The sequence below is a fragment of the Cydia strobilella genome, chromosome 12, assembly GCF_947568885.1.
Source record: "Cydia strobilella chromosome 12, ilCydStro3.1, whole genome shotgun sequence".
Lineage (NCBI taxonomy): Eukaryota > Metazoa > Arthropoda > Insecta > Lepidoptera > Tortricidae > Cydia > Cydia strobilella.
In genome coordinates, this window is record NC_086052.1 from 14,173,822 (window position 1) to 14,201,776 (window position 27,955).

Genomic DNA, 27,955 nt, shown 5'->3' on the forward strand with positions numbered 1-27,955 from the left:
GTTATAATTTATTATAAGGTAGCATGGTTATGACGAATTTAAATTTAATTTTTGAATAATACGTACTCGAAATATATATATTTTTTGATCGCCGTACGTATAATCTCAGAATAATGACTAAAGTCATTATTCTGAGCGTATAATATTTAGATTTATTATTTCTGAACGTTCCCACAGAGACAGCTCTTGGACTACTCTGTTCTTCTGTCAAAGTAATAACTAAAAAATAAGTAACCAACTTTTGTGTGATAATTTTGCACTTTATCTCAAATTATTATCCTAAAACACTGTCTCCTGTCTTATATTAACACTGAAAAGAAAATGGGCGATCACGACGATTTCGAAGATAACCAGTACCCAGACAACGACGAGTTTGTTCCATACGTGACTGCCGGCAATCTCACACAAAGAAATGGCGCGAAAGTGGCGATTTGGGGCAAAATTACTAGAGTATCAGCGAGCGAGGGCTTCTACATCAAGACCGTCGATGACCAAGAAGTACTTATCAAGCTGAGGAAGCCCTTAGACGAGCCTTTGGAAGGCTGGTATGAGATATTTGGCGTGTCTCAAGGGAAGAGCATACTATGCGATGAATATGTGCCTTTTAATCAAGAAATGACCAAAAATGTTGATGTTGAAGGACACAAAGGCTTGGCGAGATTGTTAGCAGCCCTGGATGATCCCTGGAACCTTGGGGATGAAGGATCAAATGGGTTAAATGGTGTAATGCCAATGGAATGATCGTGGCTTTATTGGATATTTTATCATGTAAGTTTGTTATACTATACGTTTCAAGAATAAAAATCATATAAAACATTTCGTATTTTTGGAACTGTTAAAACCATTCCCTTTAATGTTATTACACCATAATTAGCAGTAATTGGTGATTTGGTTGCCACCAGGGGTAAAATACGATGTTTTTTTATCTTATTCAATGTTTGTATTGTAAATCTGCCACTGGCTGTATAAGCTCTGGCTTGCCAAATGTAGATGTATGACAGTGGCATAGCTAGGTGTGTGTAAAGCATCCCCTTGCCTATGGGAATACACATTGAAAGAACATGGCCTCACTGATGCGACTTCGCTCACAGCTAGTTTAGCTCACGCTACATCACTGATGTTTGATCAGTGGCGTAGCGTGAACTAATCTAGCCGTGGGCAAAATCGCATCTGCGGGCCCCTTTTCTTTCACTGTGCCTGAAGGGGCCTTGCGCGAGGCCCCCCTTGGCTCACGCTTAGCTATGCCACTGTGTTTGATTCACCACAATTATAAAGTTCTAAAATGAGGCTGAAGGAAGTGAAACATCACCCTGCTTGCCCCCACATCCTAAATATAGAAGGGTTAATCTTTTGTAAGCTGAAATGTCTAATGTTTAATCTGGATGTTAAATTTTTGGGTCTAAGATCATATTATATTACAAGTATTACCTACTTTAAAATCATCTCAGACTGCATTGTCAGTTTCAAGTTGAATAATTAATGCATAATAAACAAGCAAAACATGTGGCTACAGTTTTAACCATTTATAAGCTGTTTATAACAGGGACCGGCCCGCTATCCATTATTGGGGTTTTATAAGGGTATTGCATAAGGCTTAACTCACCATACCCTTTGCAAGACGAAACCCTTTGTTTTGCTTTTAAAAACCCTTATATAAAGCTACCACATTTGAGTAATCGGTAGCCCAAATACCCTTACAAAACCCTTATCATCCACTCACCAACACCTTGCATATTGCTTATAAGGGTTAGCCTTATAAAGGGCTTCCCTTTTAGCATATAATCGTGCTAATTTAAGTCGTCTACCTTGTTCATAAAGCACACATTACTTCAAATCCGAGCGATCGTCGACGGCGACGACGGCGGCGTTCTTTGACTAGGCACGTATTTTCTTTCCTTTTCATACACTACCATACTGCTTACTGCTTACTTACTTACTGCTAGCCTTTCTCCGCAGACGTCTTGTCTGGTTGCCCTTGGCATAGGCCTCTCCCATATTCCTCCACGAGTCCCTGTCCAGAGCCTGTCTTCTCCAGAAGGCTCCAGCCACCTGCCTGAACTCGTCTTCCCATCTCATTTTTTGTCTTCCATCATCCCTTTTTCCGTCTCTTGGGTACCATGTTGTGATGTCTTTTGACCATTTTTCTCTTTTGTCTCGGAGCATGTGGCCGGTCCACTTCCATTTTAGTTTTTTCATAGTGTGGTTTACGTCGATTATTTTTGTTCTCTTTCTAATGTCCTCCAGTTTTATTCTATCTCTAAGTTTTATATTCAACATGCTTCTTTCCATACTATTTTGGCAGACTTGGAGAGCTTTCCTCTCCTTGACAGTTAGGGCCCAAGTTTGACATCCATATGTAAGGCAGGGAAGGATACAAGTGTTAAATACTTTGGACTTAATGTTTGTTGGTATTTGGTTGTTCTTCACTATTTCCTTTAAAGACCAATATCTTTTCCATGAGTTCCCGATTCTAGTGTCTACTTCTTGTTGTGTCAAGTTTTGAGGTGATATCACTTGTCCAAGATATGTGTATTGTTCTACATAGGCAATGAGGTTGTGGTCTATGTATATGTCTTCCTAAAGGAAGACGTAAAGGAAGACATACACTACCATAGATTTATACTAATCCTGTCTCTTTCACGCAAAGGGAAACCTTTATAAAAAGCGCTTAAAGATAAGGGTAACCCTTATTAAGAGCTAGCCTTATTTTTGGTTAGCTTTTCGGTAAGGGTTAGCCAAAGGTAAGGGTATGAATGGGCTTGCAGTTCAAAAGGGAAAGTCTTTCAATGTGTTAGCCGTGTTTAAGTGTCGCCCATTGAAAGGGTTTTATCGCGGAAAGGGTTGTCCGGTCCCTGGTTTATAAGGCATAAGGGTGTCAGAAATTATGCAAAATATTGAACCCTATCACTTTGAAAAAAAGTTCAAAATCATGTAGGTATATTCCCTCTGCCTTATAAAATATTAAGCAACATAAATACAAACTAATCAATAGACACCTCAGCCACCAAAATCAGCTTGGTAGTTTTGATGCTAGGGTGGACACAACACAAATATACCTACTCACACACATTATACAGTTCGGTGCAAATCTGAATAGTAACCTCTTAGTAGAAGCTATAGAGAAGTTGATGTCAATATACTCGATTGTATGGCGGTGGCTGGGTTTGTGTGACATTAACACTTAGGCCATTGTATTGCAGTTACCTCGCAATTTCTCACAGATACAAGTAGTAATTGTATTGAAATTCTAATCTAGCAGGAAAAAACGATTTAATATAAGTAGGAGAATTAATAGTATTACTAATAGGTTAAATATTTTAGTAATAAGCTACTAATTCAATATGAAAATTTAAATTCCGAAATAAATGATTATTTAATTTAATAAGCATAATAATTGAGGTACCTTAACTACATAAATAAACTCCTTTAAATGTAATATACTGATTGCAGCTTTGATATTAATTAACTTAATATAAAGGTTTATATAAGGGAGACGCGCGCGAGACCGCAACTCATGCTAGCCGGTCTGGTGTGGTTAATAACGTTAATAAGCATTGTCTATCCAGCACTGGACGCGGGGGTACGACCGCATGGCGCACTCCTTCTGTTTCCGGGCCTCTAACTTCATCCGTTTCTCGTGAAGGACCACGTTCGAGAGGGCTCCTTCTACGCATGTTACTGGACGGTTTCTGCAATATTGGGCATAATTAGTATCATATACTGTCGTATTTTCGATATGGATGTAGATAGAATAGAATAGAATAGAATAGAATAGTTTTTATTCGTAAACACAGACAATAGACATACATTAATAGAACATATAGTGAAAATAAAGTGTCACGAAATGGCCCCATCTCAGCATGCTGCTGGCGACTTCCAGCGCTGATCTTCCGATGAGACCATCAACTGCGAATCACGGAAGGTAACAGACAAAAAGAAAGCAACTAAAGGAAAGAGACATAAAATATGGCGAAATAGTTATTTGTGCAACAAGAGAGGAAAGTTGGTTTTTCTTGCGAGTGTTTATTTTGAAACCCGAGAAAGCGAAAGACTCAAAAACACGAGATGTAAAATAACTTTGCTCTCGTGTTGCACACATAATTTTTCACCTCAGTAGTGAGAACATATTAAAGGTTAAAATGTATTTCGAATTACACAGAATAAACAGAAAAAAAAAGTATTATAATATGTACGATACGGGACCGGACCGGATCGGACCGGACCGGACCGTACCGTACCGTACCGGACCGGACCGTACCGTACCGTACCATACCATAAAAAAAATGTTAAAAAGTACAAGGCCTTCACTAAATTAAAAAGCTACATCGTTTCACTCCCTGGAGTGAGGAAAGTCGCACTTTCCTCACTCCAGGGAGTGACGAAAGTAGGCTTGTTCGAGCTGCTGAGGTGAAAAATAAATTACACATAGTTTACACACACTAATACAAAAAGAGATACAATACGACGAGTACGACGACATAAGAACAGGTATATTCTATTATGAAAGAGTAGGCGATGGTATGGTCACGCAAAACCAGACCACCTGAAATTGGGTCTGCTACTTTCCACCCCCGCTGGCCGATGGGCTACCGCATCGAGAAGCCAGCTCAAAACAAAATTGAAAGACAAATAGTAGGTAAGTATTTACGTAGTGCAAAATAACAAGGCTGATGCACGGTATCCGAAGACCATGTCGAGGATTAGAGGCACCTAAAAAAGAAAAGAAAAGGGTCCTGCCAGGATGTGGAATCTATAGCTAGGAAGAGAGAGAGAGAGAGAGAGAGTTGATATTAGCCTGTTTCGTAGTGCTAGTTGGGAACTAAAAGCGATGACCACGATAGCCATGCCAAAAATCTCAACTCGGTATTCGGCGCGATCTTGCGATTTGAACCCAATAATGGTCAACCAACTTTCGTGAGATAAGCCACTTGGTTAAACTACGAGTACTTATGATACTTACAAGGCTTTCCCAGCAAGCTTCTGCGTCTTCGACGGCAGTGATACACTAAGCGGCCTAGCCTTTGTTCCCTTAAGGGCCAGCTCCGTTAGGAACCTCTTTATGTAATGCTTGAGCTGCACGTTCTCGTTGGCCAGTTTGTTTTTCTCGGCTCGTAGACAAAGGGTCTGTACTTTCACTTTGTTCATTTTTAGTATCAATTTATCCATCTTGCTGTATTCCTTGTATTCGTTCTAAAACAAGATAAGCAATTTCATACATGTTTTCACGCACACGGACATTCTTGACGATATACGAAGCATAGTGAAATTGATATTGTTTTAGTTGTAAAATATTTTTAGGCCCGAAGTTTACAAAGTTAACTAAATAACGATACCATTCGATTTCTTACATTATATTTAAAAAAATATTGTATAGCAACAATATGAGGTATTTTCTATTGTCGATGGCGCTTACGCCGCACAGCGTCTCGCGGCATTGTATTTTTATCGGAGCATCGTTAATATTGGCGTAAGCGCCATCGACAATAAGGTCCATTTTTATAGAAAATACCACATATACATTAACGCAACATTTCACCGACAAAATCGCAATTTCCTTGTTTTCCATACATCGGGACGGCTTCTAAGCAAAGTGACACAGTGACGTCACGATGTGTTGCCATTTGTGATAGACCGTTTGCTCAGTAAAGTGGCGATGCCAGACTTTGACCATCATTTGTGACTTTTGCACAAATTGCTTGCTTTTGCTTTTGTGGCTTTGAGAAAATGGGTCACATATAGACATTTGATCCTCCTCCCTCGCTCTGCATCACATCGTTGTCTCCTTCGACCTCGTACTTGCGGCATATTTCTGTCATCTGCGTTAATATTTTAGAGGCAAAAGATTAGTAACTTACAATCATAGCGCCGTCCAAGTTCTCAAACTCCAGCATCTCCCCTCCTCCCTCGCTCTGCATCACACCGTTGTCTCCTTCGACCTCGTAGGCTCGTACTTGCGGCATATTTCTGCCATCTGCGTTAATATTTTAGAGGCTAAAGATTAGTAACTTACGATCATAGCGCCGTCCAAGTTCTCAAACTCCAGCATCTCCCCGCCTCCCTCGCTCTGCATCACATCGTTGTCTCCCTCGACCTCGTACTTGCGGCATATCTCTGCCATTTGCGTTATTTTATCCAACTTCTCTTTTACATCTTCGAGGCGCTGTAATTAATGTCAGTAACTAAGCCCAGAAGGTTATGGAAAATGAAAAAAGTTTATTGTTATTAGGTTAAACATAAAACAGTTTGAAAGTAATTGGACTTGGGTCTGACTCAAAGAGTAAATAAGTACCTATAATATTAGGTAACTTCTACCTTGTAAGTAAATGCCAGAGTTCAACGAGGGTGCGGAGTGTTAGGGTCGCAACGCGCATGTAATATATATCTACCTCGGAGTTGCAATCCATAAAGGATACGGTGACTGCTTACCACCAGGCGGGTCGTATGCTTGTTTGCCACCGAAAAAGTATAATCAAGAAAGTTGAAATTATCGATAATTATCGAATCTGCTCACAAAATTTCACGAGAAATGCCTTTAGAGCCAGATATACATACATATGAAAAAATGTAGCAGCCAAAATTTAACAGATACAACTAAACCATCTTGTCCCTCTCTTGATGGAACCTTGGCATGTGCCTATGCGGAAATAAATAAAGTAGGTTAAGAACTCGCACTTTTGTGGCGTCTTGACTGGCATCCACCATCGTTGCCAGGTATTCTTCCGTCCTGCTCCGTTCTATCTTTGCGTCTCTCTTCATCTGCCAGTACTTTCTCGCTAAGTCCTCTTTGTGCGCTAACATTTTTTTTAGCTTCGCGGCCATAGTGTTTGTAGACTTTTCCCATTCCTTTTGCAAAGTTAAGATCAGTTCCTGAAATCATGTTAGGTACCTATATAGTTTGTGACAGCCAGTCGACAAATATAGGTATCACGTAGAGTTGTGCATGCTCGTTCACTGAAAAGATCGCTCCCAACTAGAACAATCTAGCAACTACTAGTTCGGTCTTTTAGTACAGTAGTTAGTATACAGAGAGAGTCGACGTTTAGTTTTAGTTCGGTCGGATGAGTCGGATCGCTTTGCTGTCATTGTCACTCCTCGGTCCTCGCTCCCATTCTGTTTCGTTCGCGTGTAGTGTACTAAAACGTACTAAGAGCAGAATCATTAGGGAATAGTTCGGTCTAGTACAGTGGAGGGAATCGTGTCTTTGATTTTAGTACATGTACTACACAAGCCTCTAATATCTCGACACATCTTTATTAGTCACAAATTCTTTGTTGCTGACTATATATTGGATGGTAAATTGGTACTTAACGCTTTTAGGTAACTACTCGTATTAGGTAGAGAATCCCAATAACGAGGATAATTATATGTTTACAACTATGCTATATATATGGGTATCAATCATAATCTAAATCCGTGGTATCAATAGACTCATACCTTTTTTTTTGAGTGCTAGTACTAGTGTAAGACAAAGATAATATGATTCTCTCTGTCTATGTTTGAAATGAGACAGTCCTTTGACAAACTATTATATATAGTTGGTCAAACCAAATTGTCAGTAAATAAGAATAAAACAAAAGTATACCTACTCATCCTTTTCTTTTGGGTGCTAGTACTAGTGTAAGACAAAGATAGTATGATTCTCCCTGTCTTTTTTTGAAATGAGACAGTCCTTTGACAAACTATGTACATATATATATATATGTACATAGAGTGAACTTTTGTCTTTTGCAACGTAGCATTTTTAGTAGGTATGAACAATGCTAATTACTTAACCTTCAGTTATGTTCTAAACCGACCATCTCTTACCGATGATAGTTGTATTTGTATCTCATTCTTAGCGATATCCTGCTGGTAGAAGTCATCCTTCTCTCTCAGGATATTGTAGTGGCTCATGATTGGGTTGAACCTCTCCAAATAAGAGTTGTACACGTCTCGGAGTTTGTTCCAGTACATCTCTATTTGCAGCTTCTTTGGTCGGCAGAGGCTTCTCATCTCTTCTTCGTGCTAGAAACATACATACAGCGTGAAATAAATATTATAAATGCGGAGAAATACGATCGTGTTTGATAAAAAAACCTTATAGAAATTAGTACCTACTTACTATATAATTATTATACCTACATATATAACCATGAGTTATGGTTGTTTTCTATGTATTTAAGTATTTACATATTATATATATCGTTGTCTGAGTACCCACAACACAAAGCCTTCTTGAGCTTATCGTGGGGCTTAGTCAATTTGTTTAAAAATGTCCTATAATATTTATTTAATAATAATAATAATCATACATTTTACTATGGTGTGTAAGGATAAATTACTTTTATTTATTATTTATTTAATTATTTCGGGCGGCAAAGCAATATTTGTATGGCTTTATGTTGCTAACTCACAGGCCACAGCTAACTCAAGTGGTTCAAGATAATTTAATCTTCTCGGGAGGAAAATTTTCTTGTACATTCGGAGCGATTAATTAAACAATTCTGGAGATATTCACTCCAGCTTTGATGGTTCATTTGAAGACAAGTTACAATTCCCGAAAGTGTAATCTAATTCAAATCGCAATTCTATTGGCGCGCATGTGATGGTCGATAAATCGTGCCCACTATGCCTGGAAAAGGGTTACCAAAACGTGGTATTTTAAAACGCCTACTCTTTTTGAAATACCTATCCCGCGACACCTTTTACCCTACCAGTCCATGACTGTACTTATTTAATTTTAAATAATAACATCTGTAATACCATGGTTTGCGAGTTTTGCGACAAATAAATGATTATGATTAGTACCCAATTCACGTATTGGTAGGTGCTGTATTGTATTTTTTTAATAGCGACGTGCCTACCATCTTAGCATTAAATAGTTGACAAGTATTACGTGGACAATGGCTAGGTACGGTCAAATGTTCAGTCAATTATACCTAGGTATGTACATACATGCAGTCAACTTTAAAAGTACCTAGTAGTTCTCTCATAACTTAACAAAAAAGAGATAAGTATGTCTCTATACGAAAAACAATTACTGTTACAGATACTTTGAGCGCGAACCTGTAGATACATATATATCTCTATTTGGAGAAGTATTAGAGGGTGGCAGATACTTTTGGCGCATTGTTACATCCGCTACCATTGATGCTGACATTGCTGACTATACCTACCTATAATATTTTACATAATTTTTCAAACCATGGCGCCACAGCACGTCAAGCATATGATGGCGATTCATTTGCAATTTTCGATTGGTCATGACCAGCATCCGGTGATTAGCCCGCACGCTTCCGCTCTGACGATGACATCTGACAGCGTGACAGCCGTGACAGATGTTCGGTGACATGGCCATTGTGCGTGACATGCTAGCGATATCAAATGGTGCACAGATTGTTCATAAACAAAAGTCCGATTTAAGGAGGATTCTCGTTCTCTGAGACTAGAGAAGGAAGTTTATTCATTCGCTTGCCGTTTTCCCATCACTTGGGGTTGGCGCAGCCGCAGCATGTCTTTTTCCTCCAGACCTCTACAAATGAATGATTATAGAAAGGGACTTGAACTCACGGCCTCTGGATAGATACTCCAGCGCTGTCCAGATCGATCCAGAGGCCGTAAGTTCATGTCCCACCCAAGACAGTAATTTTTCCACTTTTAGTTCTAAGCCGTCCATACTTCTAAGCTTAATTGCATCGTTCACAGACGTTATTCTGCTTGTTAAAAATTAAAATGGGCGTATAATATAGCCCACTGCGGCGTCCAATGAGGTTATTCGTTTCGTGCGTCCATCTTTAGTTATTTGTGCAACAAGAGAGGAAAGTTGGTTTTTCTTGCGAGTGTTTATTTTGAGTCCCGAGAAAGCGAAGAATCTGGAGCGTAGCGAGGGGCTCAAGAACACGAGATGTAGATAACTTTGCTCTCGTGTTGCACACTTAATTTTTCACCTCAGTAGTGAGAACATATTAAAGGTAGAAATGTATTTCGAATTACACAGAATAATACAGAGAAACGAAAAAAAAAATTGTAATAAAAGTATGAAGTGGCAGTTCATAGCCTTCACTAAATTAAAAAACTACTTTGTTTCACTCCCTGGAGTGAGGAAAGTCGCACTTTCTTCACTCCAGGGAGTGACGAAAGTAGGCTTGTTCGAGCTGCTGAGGTGCAATAGTTATTTGTGCAACAAGAGAGGAAAGTTGGTTTTTCTTGCGAGTGTTTATTTTGAGTCCCGAGAAAGCGAAAGATTCTAAGGTAGAATCTTGAGCGTAGCGAGGGACTCAAAAACACGAGATGTAAAATAACTTTGCTCTAGTGTTGCACACATAATTTTTCACCTCAGTAGTGAGAACATATTAAAGGTTAAAATGTATTTCGAATTACACAGAATAAACAGAAAATAGTTATTTGTTATACAAGGGTGCAAAGTTGTATTTTACCCGCGAGTGTAGAATTGAAATACGAGCAAGCGAAAGGATTCTATAGGTGAACCACGAGCGAAGCGAGTGGTTCTAAAATAGAATCCTGAGCGTAGCGAGTGATTCAACACACGAGAAGTAAAATACATTTGCGCCCGTGTGTAACACAAAACTTTTCACCTCACTATAGCGAGGAAAGTGCAACATCCACAGGCGTTAGATCATCTTCATCACTGGAATCACTCATTTCTTTACGATATTATAACAAAAAACTGTGGAAGTTGTGTATTTTTACGCGAGTCGGTGAGAAAAGGTTATAAGTAAAAAAAATTGTTGACAATGTTGACATTTCTGATGTATGAAATGTCAACGATGCGTTTTGAAATTGCATCGACTCAACTTGTGCGTTCAGAATTATATTTAACATCATTATAAAAAAAACAAACGTTTCTTATGGAATTTTAAGGTTTATGACTTAAGATCATTAAATAAAGCTAAATTTGGTATTTTTTTATTAGATTCTCAAACCATTTATTTAATGATAATTAATATCGAACGAACCATTATCATGAGCGTTTTACGTTTTGTTATCTGTCAAGCTACTTAAACACGCTCCATCCAAGGTCAAATTACTTTCCCCACTAGTGGATAAAACGCGTTTTTCCCCGCTTGTATTGAAGGATAAACGACAACTTTCCGAGCTAGTGAGGGGAAAAAAGTATTATAATATGTACGATACGGTAAGGTGAGTTCGGCTAAGTTTCGGACGATTTTAGGTGGATTCAGATGATGTTGTTTTTTATTTTTTTTCTCAGCTTTTGGATAGGGTACGGACAAGATTTAAGTACAGAATTGATAATAATGAAATGCTCTATATAATTGAATTTTATTATCTTTCTAAACGTCATAGTGAGCGTGTAATGAGTGTTTAAATATAGGAAACAAAATAATATGACAGCATTCTTTTTTTACCTGGTGGTGTAAGAACGGACGGGCCTATAAGTTCGGCCCTATTGCCGGTACCATAAAGTTTACCATTGCAAAATAACCGGTTTTACTCACCGATTCATATATAGAAGAATTGGCCTAGCAGTAATTCGGGCTATCATATCCGACCCATTTCTTTTTTTTTTGCATTTTTTCCGTCCGATCTTACACCATGCGCTCAATTTTCAAGAAATTATGGTTGTCAAACTTTTAGGTGTGGGGTCAATGAACCCATGTGGGTCAATGAACCACGTAGGTTCATTGACACCTTAAGCGTGGTAGGTTGAAAGAGGGTGATAAAATAGGAAATATATATATTTGCCGTCTAATTATAAAGATGACCAATATTTGCAGGTTTTAAATTGTCTGGAAAATATAATGTGTAAATATTCTGATTTAGATATACTAATTGTAGGTGACTTTAATTTAAACTCTTGCAGTGCAGCTGTCAAGACACAGTTTCAGTCCTTTTTAGAATTTGGGAATTTGTATCAGCATAATAACATAGCTAATGATCATGGCGGAGTCTTAGACCTGGTACTGACCGGGCTTGGACCGCAAAATGTGAGTGTGACGGGAGAAGTGGATGCCCTGGTGCCCCCAGACGCATATCATCCGCCACTCGAGGCAACATTAGCACTGCGTCGTGGCAAGTACGAACAACTGCCATCCCCTCCCCTACCAGTAAGTGCTATCGAGAATCCACCATGGAATTTTCGTAAGGCTGATTTTAGGGCACTATATTCGAGCATAGCAAATATAGACTGGAGTGAGGTTCTCAGTACACAATGTGTGGATGCAGCTACTGAATTGTTTTACGCAAAGCTAAACGAATGTATTAGTAACTGTGTACCACTGAAGAAGAAGTCGGCCCCTAAGCGCTATGTATACCCATCATGGTACACGCCGGAAATAATCCACAATATACAAAACAAACATTTTCATTTTCGAAAATTTAAAGAAATTGGGATGGATTTCAATCGAGAACTGTACCGCTACTATAGAAGCCGTGTTAAATTCCTCATCGACAATGCCCACCAGCAATACCTCCGAAACCTTGAGAAGGACATTACAGAAGATCCATCGAGGTTCTGGAATTATGTAAAGAGCAAGCGAAAGAATAGGAATCAGACGACCGAATTTACCTATAAGGGTGAGAGGGTGTCGGGACAAAGAGCCGCAAATGCTTTTGCTGACTACTTTAGCTCGGTATTCCATAATGACGAGCCGCAACTCGACGAGGCGGAAGCAATGCAGGTGGTGAGTAATGCAGAGTCTCAGGCGGCACGAGTCACTGTAGATATTGTGGACGCCGTAGGATTGCGAAAGGCTGTTAAGCGACTTAAGCCGCGCAGTGCAACAGGTCTTGATGGCATTCCTCCATATCTCGCAAAGGACTGCATATCCGCTTTAGAGGATCCGCTCTTGCATATTTACAACCTAGCGTTGAAATGTGCAGTCTATCCTGGCGTATGGAAGAAATCTAGAGTCACTCCTGTACCTAAGAGTGGTTCAAGTAATACGGAAGTAGAAACGTATAGACCCATAGCAGTCCTGTCTGTCTTTGGCAAGCTTTTTGAATCGATGATAGACTGTCAAATTAGCCATCAGATTTCCACCCAGCTTGCTGACGGCCAGCACGGGTTCCGTAGGGGACGCTCGACTTCCACCAACCAGACAGTTTTTGTCGACTATGTCTCCGCAGAAATGGATGCGGGCCACCAGGTTGACGCCGAATATTTTGATTTTAAGAAGGCGTTTGACCTTGTTGATAACGACATCCTCTTGCAGAAGTGTGCTTCATTAGGTTTCTCGCCAAAGCTTCTTAAATTCTTCGCAAATTACTTAAGGGATCGGTGTCAGGTGGTCAAGGTTGCTGGATGCGAGTCGAAGGCGTATTTCACCCGATCTGGAGTGAGCCAAGGAAGCACCCTAGGTCCGATGCAATTCATAATCATGATAAATGACTTGCCGGAAGTTGTAACCACTGCCAAGTGTTTATTGTTTGCAGACGACCTCAAACTCTTCCTGGGTGTCGGCGAAATAAGCGACTGTGAGGCGCTGCAGCGGGATATAGATGCGGTGGCTAAATGGAGTGAAGTTAATAAATTACATTTTAATGTCTCCAAATGTAAAACTATCACCTTTAACCGAATCCGCAAGCCGATAAATGCACCGTACACTCTGCATGGTATCCCGTTGGAGCGCGTCACAGAAATTCGTGACCTTGGACTAACGCTTGATAGGGAACTTAACTTCCGGCAACATATCACTACCACATGTTTGAAGTCGAGCAAAACACTCGGATTTATCATGAGGATGGCATACCAGTTTCCTAATCCGAATGTTGCCATAAGGCTTTACAATGCATACGTTCGCAGCAGACTGGAATTTGGCGCTATAGTTTGGGATCCCCACGAAGCAAAATATATCCTAAGTATAGAGAAAATACAGCGCAAATTTGCTAGGTTTATATACAGGCGTAAATATGGGTACTACCCCTATATGTATCCGTCACTATTTGTTACGGCTATGGTCGGATTGGACACTCTGGAATTGAGAAGGAAGTTGTTGCTCATAGTGCACTACTATCAGCTTCTAAATAATAGAGTTGACAATCCGAGTGTGCTAGGGCAGATAGGATTGCACGTCCCCGTTCTGAGGCGCGGAGGTGGCGCAGCAGTGGAACCGCGGCGACGCCCGCACCCGTTTGCGAGGAGCGTTGCGCGCACTCGACGGGGTGGTAATGCTCCCACGCGGAGAGCACTTTTGCTGCTGAACAAATTGTACGCGCAGGTTGCTGATACAGATATATTCCACGATAGTATAGGTGTTTTCGTGAGACGTGTTGGGCTGTGTCTTGGCAATTGTAACGCAATATAGGTGGGCAATTAAAATTAATTTTAATTTGATTTGATTTATACATGTGTAATTTTAATATGATTGATTTATAAGATGAGTGATTTATATATACTTGATAATTTTAGGAATAAGGTTTAATGTGCAATTTGAATTATTTATAATGTAATTTAATCATATGACTGAGTACAATTGGTAGTTTAAGAAATGATTTAAATTATAGTTTGACATGTAAATTAATATAATGTAATATAATGTAATTTAATAATATGATTTATTGTAGTATGTAAGTGCTTTGGTTTAGAACTGTAAACTTGCATATTTGGAAAATAAAATAATAATAAGGATAAAATAATATGAAAGTGGAGGAATTAATACGACCAAAACTTAATCAATTGCAGTCATATCAGTCTATAGGTACTTAATAAACTTTCCAACGCCATCTCACATAACTACGAGTATGATTTCGTGTGAGAAAACATCTCTCGATCTTACAAACAGGCCAATTCGCTTTGATAAGCACACATTTTAAACCAAGTAAGAATTGATTAATCAACACAACAATAATATTTCAAGAAACCATTATATTTCTTTAACATTATTAAAATAATAATAATAATCAACAAACAAATAAACCTACCTCTTCATAATTACAGCAGGTAAATAAAAATATTTATAATTATTTATTCATAAAGAGATCAGTTACCTACTTAAGTGTGCAATATTAGACACTTAGATTGTAATTTGCGGTTATGTAAAAAAAAAACACCACTATATATGTCTGTTAGAGAAATTTAATCAAGCATCGTGGTGACACGTATAAAGTTTGAGCATTCCTGAGAATTTAAGATCGGATGATTTGCATCCGATCTTTTACCACTTCGGGTAAGACCGGATCTTGGCCTACAGGCATCGTATCAGAATTCCAAATATACAGATTTGTCACAAATTTAATAAAAATAACATGCAATCTGTAAAAGAAACAAATAACGCTTAAACTTACCAGTTATTCCAAAAAAACTAGCGGAGGGTATATCCGGATGGAAAATGAAATCAAATTTTTTGAACTTTTCTACTTAACGGCACAAAACACGCGTCTAGTCTGTCAGAGCAACAAGTGCGGACTGAAGAGGGGTGCGGAACAAAATGGCGCATCGCATCATCTTACCAGCATTAAAAAAATACCCCACAATAGGCGGAAATTTGAATCATACGATCTTACCCGATGTCCGTAACTTTGCCGAACTCACCTTACCGTACCATAAAAAAAATGTTATAAAAGTATGAAGTTCATGGCCTTCACTAAATTAAAAAGCTACATTGTTTCACTCCCTGGAGTGACGAAAGTAGGCTTGTTCGTGCTGCTGAGGTGAAAAATATATACCTTGTCCAATCAATCAGCCGGGCTTAGGGCCTAAATTTAAGAAATATTTAAGCTAACCATAATGAGTTCTTAACGTTAGAAATTAGGTAAGTAAAGTCAGCATCAAAAGTACCAAGTAATAGTAGATTGTTAACCAAGGGATGAAAGGCACTCATTTCTGAGTCCGAGGCTGAAATGATGCCTTTCACCCGAGTTAAACACTCTACTTTTCATTTCGAATACGAGGAAAGTAAAATGCGTGTTTTTTTTTAAACATGACCAAGTATAATTTTTTATAGGTAGTCTTTTTTAAGGGTACCTTCAGTTAACTATTTATGGAATGGAGAGTCAAATATCAGAATGGAAATTGTATAACAAATCCATTTAAACTCAATAAAAAAAAAAAAACATACGTCGAACGTAAAATGCTCTAGTGCAGACACGTATCATTTTCTGCACACCTTTTAGAACAACAATGACCCTCTTTCAGAGCATGAAAACAAATACACGGCAAAAGTATCTACCACCGTATTATAATTCTTCAAATAGATTAAACATCTGTACAGTTATTGTTCATAAAACTCCTACGTACATATACCTATTTACCATAGAAACTTACATTGTTAAGTAGGTATATAAAATTCCTGTATGAAAGTTATTCCGTAACTCTTTACGTCCATATCCCGCATAGTCCATTAGATAATTAAGTTATTTGGGTGCTGTTTGTAACCCGTTGTGCAGAGACTTAGTGATGCGTGGAGCTCGTTATAATAGGATGGTGCGTGACCACCGCCACCATTGTGGATGGTGCAGTCGCGTGAAGATGCGGCTTTTAAAATGTTGCTTTGTCATATTTTGTGTTTTGATCGTGCATTGTTTTGTGAGTAGTTCCAACTTTATTTTAAAAACATTTCGTAATGATCCTTATTATCATCTAATACAAGATAAGTATCGTTAGTAACATATTGCTTATTGATAGGTACTTCTTGTTGTACAAACAGGCCCTCAACTGCCGATCGGATGGAGGTCCCAAAGAAGATGAACTGAAAAGGATATATATGAACTGCTTAAGAAGAAATGAGGGAAGAAACTCCAGTGACAGCAGACATTCTAACCAGGACTGGAGAGAGTCGAGGAAGAAAAATCAAAACCACTGGGACATGAGAGACGACCATTCGAGTAGAGAAGACAGAACGGGTAGTCGAGTTGACAGACATGATCATGATAGAGACGATGATGGAAGTTACGACAGGGGTAGAACCGATAGAATGGGAAGCAGAGATCGCATGGGAAATAGGGACAGAATGGATAGCGATGAGAGAAGTAGCGGTAGGCACTATCAGAGTGACGGAAGGAATGATAGGATGGGTGGACGAGGTGATAGGATGGATGGTCAAAATGATAGAAATGGTAGAGACGAATGGATGGGGCGTGACGACAGGTATAGGCGAGATGATATGATCAACGGCAGGGAAGATTTCCACAGTCAAGAATATGGAAATGTACGTATTTAAGAACGAATCAAAGTAAATAACGTGAATCTCTATAAGTATGTACCTATGAAATATATGTATTCTTCGTGTTTTAGGACCGTTTTAATCCGTACCGTGCCACGCAGATTTCCCAGAGATACCGGCGCGAGCGTCCTAGCAAGAACACTGGGTACCGGAGCCAGTACAACCCCAACTCCTCGCGGGCCGGAGATGGCAACGATGAGAGGAACTCCAGCGAGAACAACTCCAGCAGGGATAGTGACACGAAAGGATGCGTGCTGCATTGCTTCCTCGAGGAATTAGAAATGGTTAAATATTGTTATTTTTGCTTATCATTTTGATTTTGTTGTTTTAAGTAGATTCAAATTTTGTTTTGAATACTGGTTTCGCCAAGATAAGGTTTGGAGTAGGTATGCAGGTATGTTTATGCTTATTTTTACGTTAAACCAATACCGTGCCCAGTACCTATTGCCTGCTATCGCGACGAGCCGGGATTCATTGGAAAGGGCTGTGAAACTCACGAGCCATGATAACGACTGGTTCCGAGATTTGGTCCTAAAGCTCGCCAAAAAACAAAATCGAGGATGCCGACACAAATGTCGATCCGACATTAGCTTTTACATTATCCATTAAACATTCCTTTTCGCATAGGTATACTTGAATGCATAAGGAAATTCAAATTTCATATTTACCGCTATGGGATTTCCTCAGTATGAGATTTTATAATATTAAAACTTTTTGTCAGATGTCAGATTTTGATATAATTTAATTTAGAAGACCCTGCTCATTTTGAGCGGAATAAATACCTACGAACTCCCAATTTGGGACAAAAAATGTATGTAATTTTTCGTAGAGTTACGAATTTGTCACCTAGAGGAGGATCAATGGGACATACGGTGTAATTGTGCTTATGTTGTACCTACAGAATAGGGAACTCTATCCATTTTTTTTTAATAATCTAACGAAAAACACAACAAATAAAAAAATGGTCCTAATAATAACGACTATATTTATTTCAGACTGGTGACAACGGCATGCCTGATAGATACCTCGTGACACATGCGATTACAAAAAACGTGAAGAATGAAGATTTAAAAGATTTCCTACAAGAATCTATAGATGAGTGCTTCCAGATACTTTATAATGGTACGGAGTTTTTTTACATTTCTCAATAGTCCTATGTGAATCAAATTATATTAGAAATTAAAACAATGTTATTTTCAGATTTCTCTTTTTTATTTAAGTACATTTTCTACAATCCTGGATCTATATTAGTCCGAATTATTTATTAAAAATGTACCTTATTACATTGTAATTATAATTATTTTCTAGCTGATTTTGAAAGCATTTTTTCTTTCTTTTTAGAAAACACAGACGACAAGTGTGAATTTTCAAAGAACCTAATGATGTGTTTATCGGAGAAGGGCCGAGCGAACTGCGATGATTGGAAAGATGACTTTAAAATAAAGTACTGAACACATGCTGTATAATGTTAACCGTTTTTGTGTGTCATACCTACTAATATTTTATTCTTTTGAATGTGATTTTGATCCTTGTCAATTTTATTATGGGTTTAATACACAGTGTAATCATTGCAAAGCTTGTTTTTTTGACGTTACTTACCTAATTTTTGTACAAATTAACCCTATCACTATTTACTTATCCTCCTCTTCCTTGCGTCGTATTCCTCAATATTGAGGGTCGTGACCTCCGTTTTGTGACCTCCTTTTTTGAAGTCGGTTAAAAAGTTACAGAGAATACACTGGAATAATACTTATTTATTACTTAGTTATGATATTCAATTATAATAATTTTATTAATTATTTATATCTACTTATTACGAATTAAAATATATTTATTTAATTAATGGAATTGGACGTTATTTTTAGTAATTCCTTATTAAGTTGTTGTCTGTTTATCCATTTACGCTTTATAAAATTATTTTAATCAGTTATATAAACCACATATGCGTCCTCTAAGAACAAATTAAATTATTTTCTATGAAAATATTTTAATTTGTGGTTTTTCAAGTAGACACACTACTATTTAAACTATAAACTGAAATAAATATCATATACGATGGAAAAAAATGACCAAAGCCTCCAGTGTCCAGAGCTGCAGGGGGCGCCACAAGCCTTCGGGAATTGTCATATACTTGGAAATTTCGACCCATGCCACCGTGGCCGGATAGCCGAGCGGTTCAGGCACCTGTCCGGTAAACGGGGTACGCTGGTTCGTTTCCAGCTCGACACTGGAGGCTTTGGTCATTTTTTCCATCGTATATGATATTTATTTCAGTTCACATATGCGTCATTGATTATTATGTCGCGGTAAATACATATTTTATAGAATTAGAAATATACCTAATATAAATATTTTTAGGCTAAATAATAATTTACTGTTTTCCTATCGGCAATTAATAAAAACTTTATTAAGTATAACTTATAAACTGAAATAAATATCATACACTAAAGAAAAAGTGACCAAGTCCACCGGTGGTCGAGGCGGGAATCGAACCTGCGTCTTCAGCTTACGCGGCTAACGTCCTGCCTCTATGTATTATTAATTTATTATTATATATGTACTTCATTTAAGTGTTACAATATGATAGTAGTGAATGTCTAATTTAAATCGGCATAAGTATATATCAACATACCTCATCATCATCTTTCTCGCGTTATCCCGGCATTTAAAAAATTAAAAAACCGGCCACTTGCGAGTCGGACTCGCGCGCTAAGGGTTCCATACCATTACGCAAAAAAAGCAAAAAAATTACGTCTGTTGTATGGGAGCCCCACTTTTATATGTATTTGAGTTGATCGAATGAAAGGTAAATTGCGGTTTACGATTTATGACGTATTAAAAAAAACTACTTAGATCTCGTTCAAACTAATTTTCGGTGGAAGTTTGCATGGTAATGTACATCATATATTTTTTTTAGTTTTATCATTCTCTTATTTTAAAAGTTACAGGGCGGGGGGGACACATTTTACCACTTTGGAAGTGTCTCTCGCGCAAACTATTCAGTTAGAAAAAAGTGATATTAGAAACCTCAATATCATTTTTGAAGACCTATCCATAGATACCCCACACGTATAAGTTTGATGATAAAAATTTTTTTTGAGTTTCAGTTCTAAGTATGGGGAACCCCCAAAATTTATTGTTTTATTTTTCTACTAGCTGTGCCCGCGGCTTCGCCTGCGTGGAATTCGGTCTGTGTCAGTAAGCGGCTAATTCACCCCTAATTTATCTCCCTGTCCCCTGGAGACGGAACTTAAAGTAAAGTTGACAGATGGATACGCTAGAGGACTGTAGTCCAGATAAAATATTTTACAATTAGGTACCTACCACCAAAGATAGATATAACTCCGTAATAGATGGATACAGTCTAAGGAAAAAACGTGCCTCGAAAATCACGAAAATTTAATTCTCGATCAGATGTCGCTACTACCTTTTGCCTACTCTCGTATAGAGGGCGTTAACGGTTTCGTTAGTTATTATTTAACAATTTTAACGCATATCAGTGAAAGAACATGGGTCAAAATAATAAAAATAATTATTGCAAATAAAAAAATCATTTATCCATATTTAAATACATTTTATCGTATTTTTATAAATCTTCATGTTTAGTTTTAAAGTGTGTCGATATAGAGGGCGTTAACGGTTTCGTTAGTTATTATTTAACAATTTTAACGCATATCAGTGAAAGAACATGGGTCAAAATAATAAAAATAATTAATGCAAATAAAAAAATCATTTATCCATATTTAAATACATTTTATCGTATTTTTATAAATCTTCATGTTTAGTTTTAAAGTGTGTCGATAGATGGCAGTGAATTTACTGTGGTTACAAAATTTACTATGACAGTACCGCTCTATAATATTATATCCTCTTTGCTACCACTAAATAAAATTACACTCCAAAATGTTTTTTTTTTGCCCTTATTCAAATATTTGACGTGATTTAAACGGCATAGAGTAGTAGGTGTATATCGACCGATACAGTACCTTTTTTGTATTTTTACGTCCTTGACTGTACCTATCCAAATCGGGTACACTACATATTTCCGAAAGATTTTATTCCGAATTTTAGAATGTCGAATTGTATCATTCCGATTTTTAAATGCTCGACCCATCAAAATTCCGACTGTCATAATTACGAATGATGAAAATCACGAAGATGTATATTTCCGAAAACCCAAAAAGCCGAATTTTGTAAATTCCGAACTACATAATTCCGACTATAACAATTCCGATGGTGGCAAACACCGAATTTAACATTTACGATTTTCAAAATCACGAATTCGGAATTGCCCTTATTCCGAATTAACGTGATTCCTATTTTAAATATCCCAATTTTTAAATTTCCACTTTTTTGGCAACAGTTCGTTTTCTTGGGGGTCGCAGTTCTAACCTAACCAAACCCACTTCTGGCAACAGTTCGTTTTCTTGGGGGTCGCAGTTCTAACCTAACCTAACCCACTTACCCACTTCTAGCAACAGTTCGGGTTCGCAGTTCTGTCTAATTTATTTATGCCGAATTTTTATGCCAAAAATATTTTATGCCGAATTTAACATGACGCGGCACGACAGGCACCCGTAATAATTACTAAAACGTGAGTCTTCATTTGAATATCACGGACTTAATTTTTCCGATCTTGTAATAAACCGAATTTCTGAATACCGAATTATTTTATTTCCGATCGGACAATGATTTTTCGGAATTTAGGAATTCGGAAAAAAAATATTTTCGGAAAAGTGTAAAATCGGAACTATAAGCTTTCTGTCAAGTGACAATCGGATTTAAAGTTTTCGGAAATAGCACATTCGTGATTTTATTCCATCGTGTTTTTAAAAATCGTAATTTTGATATTTCGGACTTATAAATAATCGGGATTATGAAAGTCGTGGTTATAAAAATCGGAAAAACGTATTTCGGAATATTTGGGTGTTCCCATCAAAATCATGTCATCCAAATCGGTCCTCCAGTCAAATCAGTCTAAGCATGACGCCCCTTTTTTTGTTTTCGGAGTGGGAAATGCAACTGCGTAGCGTCTGCCCCTACTACTTGTTGATGGTCATAGCGAAGCAGAGGCTTACCCACCTGTAGGCGCTTGAAGCGGAACGGGAAGTTGCTCGGAATGAGGGGGATACGCAGGATGAACACGGCTTCTCCGGCGCCACACTCCGTCAGGATCTGCGCCTTAATATGTATTGCGTACGATGTATTTGGGATCACAATCGAGACTCGCGCTGGCTTGCCGTTTCAGCCGAAAGCGAAGCGACCTGCCTGGCTAGAGCGCCACTGAGTCTCTCACCGTGGCTTTTCTCAGACTCATGAGACCGTGCCCCTTGTGGCCGCAATGCATTGCGAGACTTTCGCGAAAGATTCGATTTTTTTCGGGAAGGCATGGTAACGCGTATAAGTCCCAAATCGTTTGACATTTACTGAAAAATGTTTTTTTTTAAAGTACCCACCTTCGTGACCATTATTAAGAGGAAAGGGCACGGCCGCTTCTCCATGCAAACGCAGTCTCCAATTATTTTGGATAAAAACTACCCTATGTTCTTCCACGGGACTCAAACTATCTCTATACCAAATTTTATCTAAATCGGTTTAGCGGTATAAGCGTAAAGAGAAATTAATTTTTTTTTTTAATATTTTTTGTGTTTTCACTCGGGAATGGTGTCATTTTGATATCATAAACGAATTCGGCATACCCGATTTATACAAAAACGATACCTAACTTGGCCTAGTAGCTAAAATGATATAGTTATCAAGATAAAGTTTTTAACCCCTTTTTCACCACCATGGGGGATGAATTTTTAAAAACGCTGAATAAAATTTTCGTGCTTTTTAATATAATTGACGTTTTGAGAAGTTTTAAGTTCCTGGCTTAAAATAAAATTTGCACCCCAAGACAAACTTTCATCCCCTTTTTAACCCCCTGAGGGGTTAAATTTCCAAAAACGTCAAAATTAGTTTTTTTGTAATCGTCTATCATACCTTTCTAAGAAGTTTCAAAGCATTTGTAATGGATTCAAACTTACAACCCCCTTTTAACCCTGTTAGGGGACGAATTCTTGAAAACGCTAAAATCACTTTTCCTGTATTATAATAATATGCCCATTATACAAAGTTTCAAGTAACGCACCCAAAAAAAAAATTGAACTCCATACAAATTTTCAACCTCTATTTCACCTCCTTAGGGGATGAATTTTCAAAAACGCTGAAATTAGTTTTCTTGTATTTCAATAATATATCTTAATTCTTACGAAGTTTCAAATTGCTAGCTCAAAATAAATCTTGAACTTCATACAAACTTTCATCCCCTTTTTAACCCCCTTAGGGGTAAAATTTCTCAAATTTTTATAGCCTATAACCTGGCCGTGGATTTTTTCGACAGATTAGTAAAGTTTGCATCAAAATCCGTTCAGCCGTTTTCATTTGTAGCGCGGTCAAATAAACAGACAAACAGATAAACAGATAAACAGACAAACAGATAAACAGACAAACAGATAAACAGACAAAGATTCTAAAAACTGTTGGAATATGTTCTGTTATCGATTCTAAGTATCCCCAGCCTATTTTTTTTCGAATATCTTCCATGTACAGACTTTCGACCCTCTTCCGCTTTATTATATGTATAGATTTTTGTGTGAAAATCTTAATGCGGTTCACAGAATACATCTACTTACCAAGTTTCAACGTGGCATGACATACGGACGGACAGACAGACAGACATGACGAATCCATAAGGGTTCCGTTTTTTGCCATTTGGCTACGGAACCCTAAAAATTATCTGCTCATGGGGGATATATCAACTACTACAACCTACTTCAATAAAATAATTATGGAGCAAAGTACTTATGCCACATGTTAAGGTAGGTTCAACACCGATATTTAAGTTTCCCTTACTCACTTCTAGTCGTGCATCATTTTTAGCAGTCGCGCTTTTCAGTTCCTTCTCTTTCTTATCGGCCTGGAAGTCCCTGTCCTGGATATACGTAATAAGAATCAGTTTGGTCTCCGCCTGCTCTTGGCTGTCAATTTTGTCTCCTTCCTCTTTGTCCCAACTGTCCAGAAGACTGTTCTTCTGGTGCTCATATTCTGTTTGCAGCTTGTCGAGACGTTGCGAGCCTATGTCTGTAGTTAAAAGTTATTATTAACGAACTAGAGGAAATTCTCCAATTATTTTTATCCTTTCCTTAAAGTTTAACCTTGGAAATATTTTGTGGATTTAACGCAAATATCTATGTATCATCGCCCCTATGTCCTTAATTACGAATCTATCAGAATCATAAAAGGCAAATTTTATTTAATATAGGTATATATGAATCACAATCGGTTGACGTGACATCATAATAGGTAATATGTTGACGTAACTAATGAAAATACAAAACAGCCGCCGATAATTTGGTTCGGGCGGAGTACGTCACTTTCTGAGTATTAGTGGCTATAATTAAGAGTATGGTTCGGAGCTTACTTAGGAAGTAGCTGAGGGTCTCGGTGTGGGCCTGAAAAGCGCGGCGATGCTGCTCGTCCGAGTCTTCTACTGCCCTCGACAGCGACGCCAGCAGCCGATCCTTGCGCTCCACCATGAAGTTGAAACTGCTCATGGCGCCCTAAAATCCATTTTAAAGTGATAATTTGTATAAAGGAGCTTCTCTACCTGGATTGTGATGTGCACGCGAATCCTGATGTATCAAAGAGTTCAAAGATTTTTTATAACAGTCCCTTCACTGATATTTGATACGCTGCCACACTTTTTATTGGAATGTATAAAGGAATAACACGAATAAAACGATGTTTAATGATGCACTGTTATATTATGATCAGTAAAGTGTTATTTTTTTACAATCGACCGTTAGGATTCGAACCCCTGACACGACTGAACTCTTTTTAAGTCGGATGTCTGTCCTTTTTCCATCCACCCTCTATATCGAACAATCAACTGTCAACAGTGTCAACTTCTTAGGGTCGTCTACCTACAACTAAATGTTGGTAGGAGGTTACCTTTTTTAGAGAATAATGTTACATATTTTTCTACTGTTGGTTGCTTTAAGGAGGAAATTAAATTATAACCTAACATTCTCACTAAGTTATTGACAACCAATTAAAATCATGATAAATACACGATATTAAAATCACAAGTGAAGTTATTCCTATCTGCCGGCTAAGTTTTTAGGGCGAGATTTTTTGATACATTCCGCAATACAATAAAAGCCATTCGGGATTTTCGCAAATTCTACCTATTTTATTTATATTTCATCTTCACCTAGCTGGTAGAATAGTATTGTAGATAAAATGCCACTCTAGCTTACCTGTATCTCTAGAGCCATTTGCTTGCATTTTACGCGACGGAGAATGTACCGCCATGCCTGATTCAATTTCGCGGTGTTCGTACGACTGAATGCTTGCTCCTTGTCGAGTTTGTTCTGAAAATTTAGAATGTCTATTAATTATTCCATAATTATACTTAATACTGATCATAGTAATATAAATCGCGACCTGAAAATGTAGAACGCGCGAGCCCGCTATTTGCAGCATCGCATTTAGACACTGTGTTTGGTCAAATGTTCGGCAGCTACCCTTTAGAGTTTTAAGTAATTCGTAATTTTTTCCTTTGGTACGTGGTTTACATCTTTTTCCATGTCAAAAAATATCAGAGAAAAAGTTCGCGGCTTTGCTTCTACGCGCCTCCTCTTTTATATTGGCGTGATGCTGCAGATAGCGCGCTCGCGCGTTCTTCGTCAGACATGCATCCTAATCCTTTCTTACCTTAATGAAGAGTGCGATAAGATCACGCTTGCGTCTACGCGCCTCCTCTTCTATATCGGCGCGATGCTGTAGATAGCGTGCACGTTCTTCGTCGGACATGCGCGCGAGCTTGTTCACCTTCCCTTTCTTCGGCATTTTGATTTATTAGAACTCGTGCCCTTACTGCAAATTAGAACCATTGTGTACGATCATAAAGTGTGAAAAAACCGGACAAGAGCGAGTCAGACTCGCCCACCGAGGGTTCCGTACTTTTTAGTATTTTGTGTTATAGCGACAACAGAAATACATCATCTGTGAAAATTTCAACTGTCTAGCTATCACGGTTCATGAGATACAGACGGACAGTGGTAGTGACAGTGACAGTCTTGGGTACGGAACCCTAAAAAAGTATATTATGTATTTTAATCATTATGCAGGAAACCGCACCCACGATTATCAACGCGTAGTTCGTATGATTTATTTGTTATATTTCATTGCTATAAGTATATATGGAAAAAGAACGAATACAATCGAGATGGAAACTTATTACAATGAGATATTTTTAACCGACTTCAAATAAGGAAGAAGTTCTCAATTCGTAGAAATCTTTAATTAATTCACATTTCTACTAAGAAATAGGTACTGCCTACATTATCTACTAATAAATTTAGGAGTTTCGATAGTTATGCCAAGAATATCTTACCCACTTAGTTAAACAAAGTAGTATTAGGATTATTCAGATAGACACACTGTATAGTATAACTGACTCAATATGTCCAATGTACTACTTAGTACTGTAATAGATTACTGGCAACCAACAATTAACCTATGCACTACATTGTTATTTACTTATTTCTATAACAACGCACTATCCGTTGTTATGAACGCAAATTACGATCATCTGTTATCGGTTGCTAAGGACGCGACATCAACTTATTGATTAACACAGAATCCAAAATCTTTATTAAAATACCTTATCATTATCAGTGACAAGTGTTTTTTATGAATTGGCTATAGTTTACCGATTAGGTAACTTTAGTGGGGATTTTAGGAGACTGGAAGATTTTGAACGAGCGTAACTGATATTTAATTAAGAAGGTAATAAAATCTCTGTACCTTAAATAGATAATTACGCTACTTATGTCACTTAGTATTAACTAACTTAAATAGGCTTTGTGATACTTTGAAGATTATATTAATTTAAATAAATGTAAATTAAACTGCATACCGTAAAACTATAGGTAGGTCGCCCATAACATAACTTTGGTCCATAACTTAAAGGATGACTCACGTTAGACCGGGCCGTGACCGAGCCGGAGCTTCCGGCACTTCGTTTTCTATAGAAAGCATCACGTGATCACCTGTCATGTCATAGAAAAGTCAGCGCCGGAAGCTCCGGCCCGGTCACGGCCCGGTCTAACGTGAGTCATCCTTAAAGTCGTAATTAAGTACTTATACATAAGTATAGGTACTAATGTTCTATTTGGTCTTTATTGTTTACAACGACGGGACTTAATCGCGTAAAATAAGTTTAAAATTTACCTCCGACGTTTCGAGGACGGCGTTGTCCTCGTGGTCTCGGAGAAGACTGGCTAAAGTCCACGTACTTACATTTTACCAAAGTGGCATTTATTTTCCAAAATGGCACACAGATCCCTTGTAGTTTGGTAATGTTCGTATGTCTGTCTGGCCATGTCCATATATCACAGTCAACTGTTTCGTGAAATCTGTTCTTTATTTTTTAAAGTTTATTCATGTTTGAGCTCTTTCCCACTGACGTCCAGTTATTTACGGGATACGGTTTTCTGCAGGATTCCGTTTTTGTAGTATACGTGCTAATATGGGGCATTTTCTAATAAAAGGGACCTTATTGTCAATGGCGCTAACGCCGCACAGCGTCGCGCGGCATTGTTTTTATATCGGAGCATCGTTAACAATGGCGTAAGCGCCATCGACAATAAGGTTCCTTTTTATAAAAAATACCACATATAGTAACGTTCACACGAGCATTCTGTTTGCGGGATACTGCACGCATACTACAGAAAACTGGATCCCTTAAAAAACTGGACGTCAGTGGGAAAAGCGGCCTTATTAAT

The 27,955-nt window shown here is 38.0% G+C and overlaps 3 protein-coding genes across 3 annotated transcripts; 2 read left to right on the forward strand and 1 right to left on the reverse strand.

Annotated features, from left to right (window-relative positions):
- The first annotated feature begins 207 nt into the window (after positions 1-207).
- LOC134745794 (uncharacterized) lies at positions 208-816 on the forward strand. Its single transcript, XM_063679882.1, has one exon. It carries the CDS (start codon positions 322-324, stop codon positions 739-741), a length of 420 nt encoding a protein of 139 aa, XP_063535952.1. The 5' UTR covers positions 208-321; the 3' UTR covers positions 742-816.
- A 2,728-nt stretch (positions 817-3,544) lies between these two features.
- Positions 3,545-26,020, reverse strand: LOC134745871 (dynein regulatory complex subunit 2). Its single transcript, XM_063679966.1, has 9 exons — positions 25,881-26,020; positions 25,424-25,537; positions 24,586-24,724; positions 24,022-24,245; positions 7,807-8,004; positions 6,673-6,867; positions 6,011-6,160; positions 4,961-5,190; positions 3,545-3,689 (listed from the first exon to the last, which is right to left on the reverse strand). Exons 1-9 carry the CDS (start codon positions 26,013-26,015, stop codon positions 3,545-3,547), a joined length of 1,530 nt encoding a protein of 509 aa, XP_063536036.1. The 5' UTR covers positions 26,016-26,020.
- On the forward strand, positions 16,362-18,695 carry LOC134746226 (uncharacterized protein DDB_G0284459). Its single transcript, XM_063680553.1, has 5 exons — positions 16,362-16,483; positions 16,605-17,105; positions 17,192-17,404; positions 18,116-18,242; positions 18,462-18,695. The coding sequence occupies exons 1-5, from the start codon at positions 16,379-16,381 to the stop codon at positions 18,569-18,571; spliced, it is 1,056 nt and encodes a 351-aa protein (XP_063536623.1). The 5' UTR covers positions 16,362-16,378; the 3' UTR covers positions 18,572-18,695.
- Positions 26,021-27,955: the final 1,935 nt, after the last annotated feature.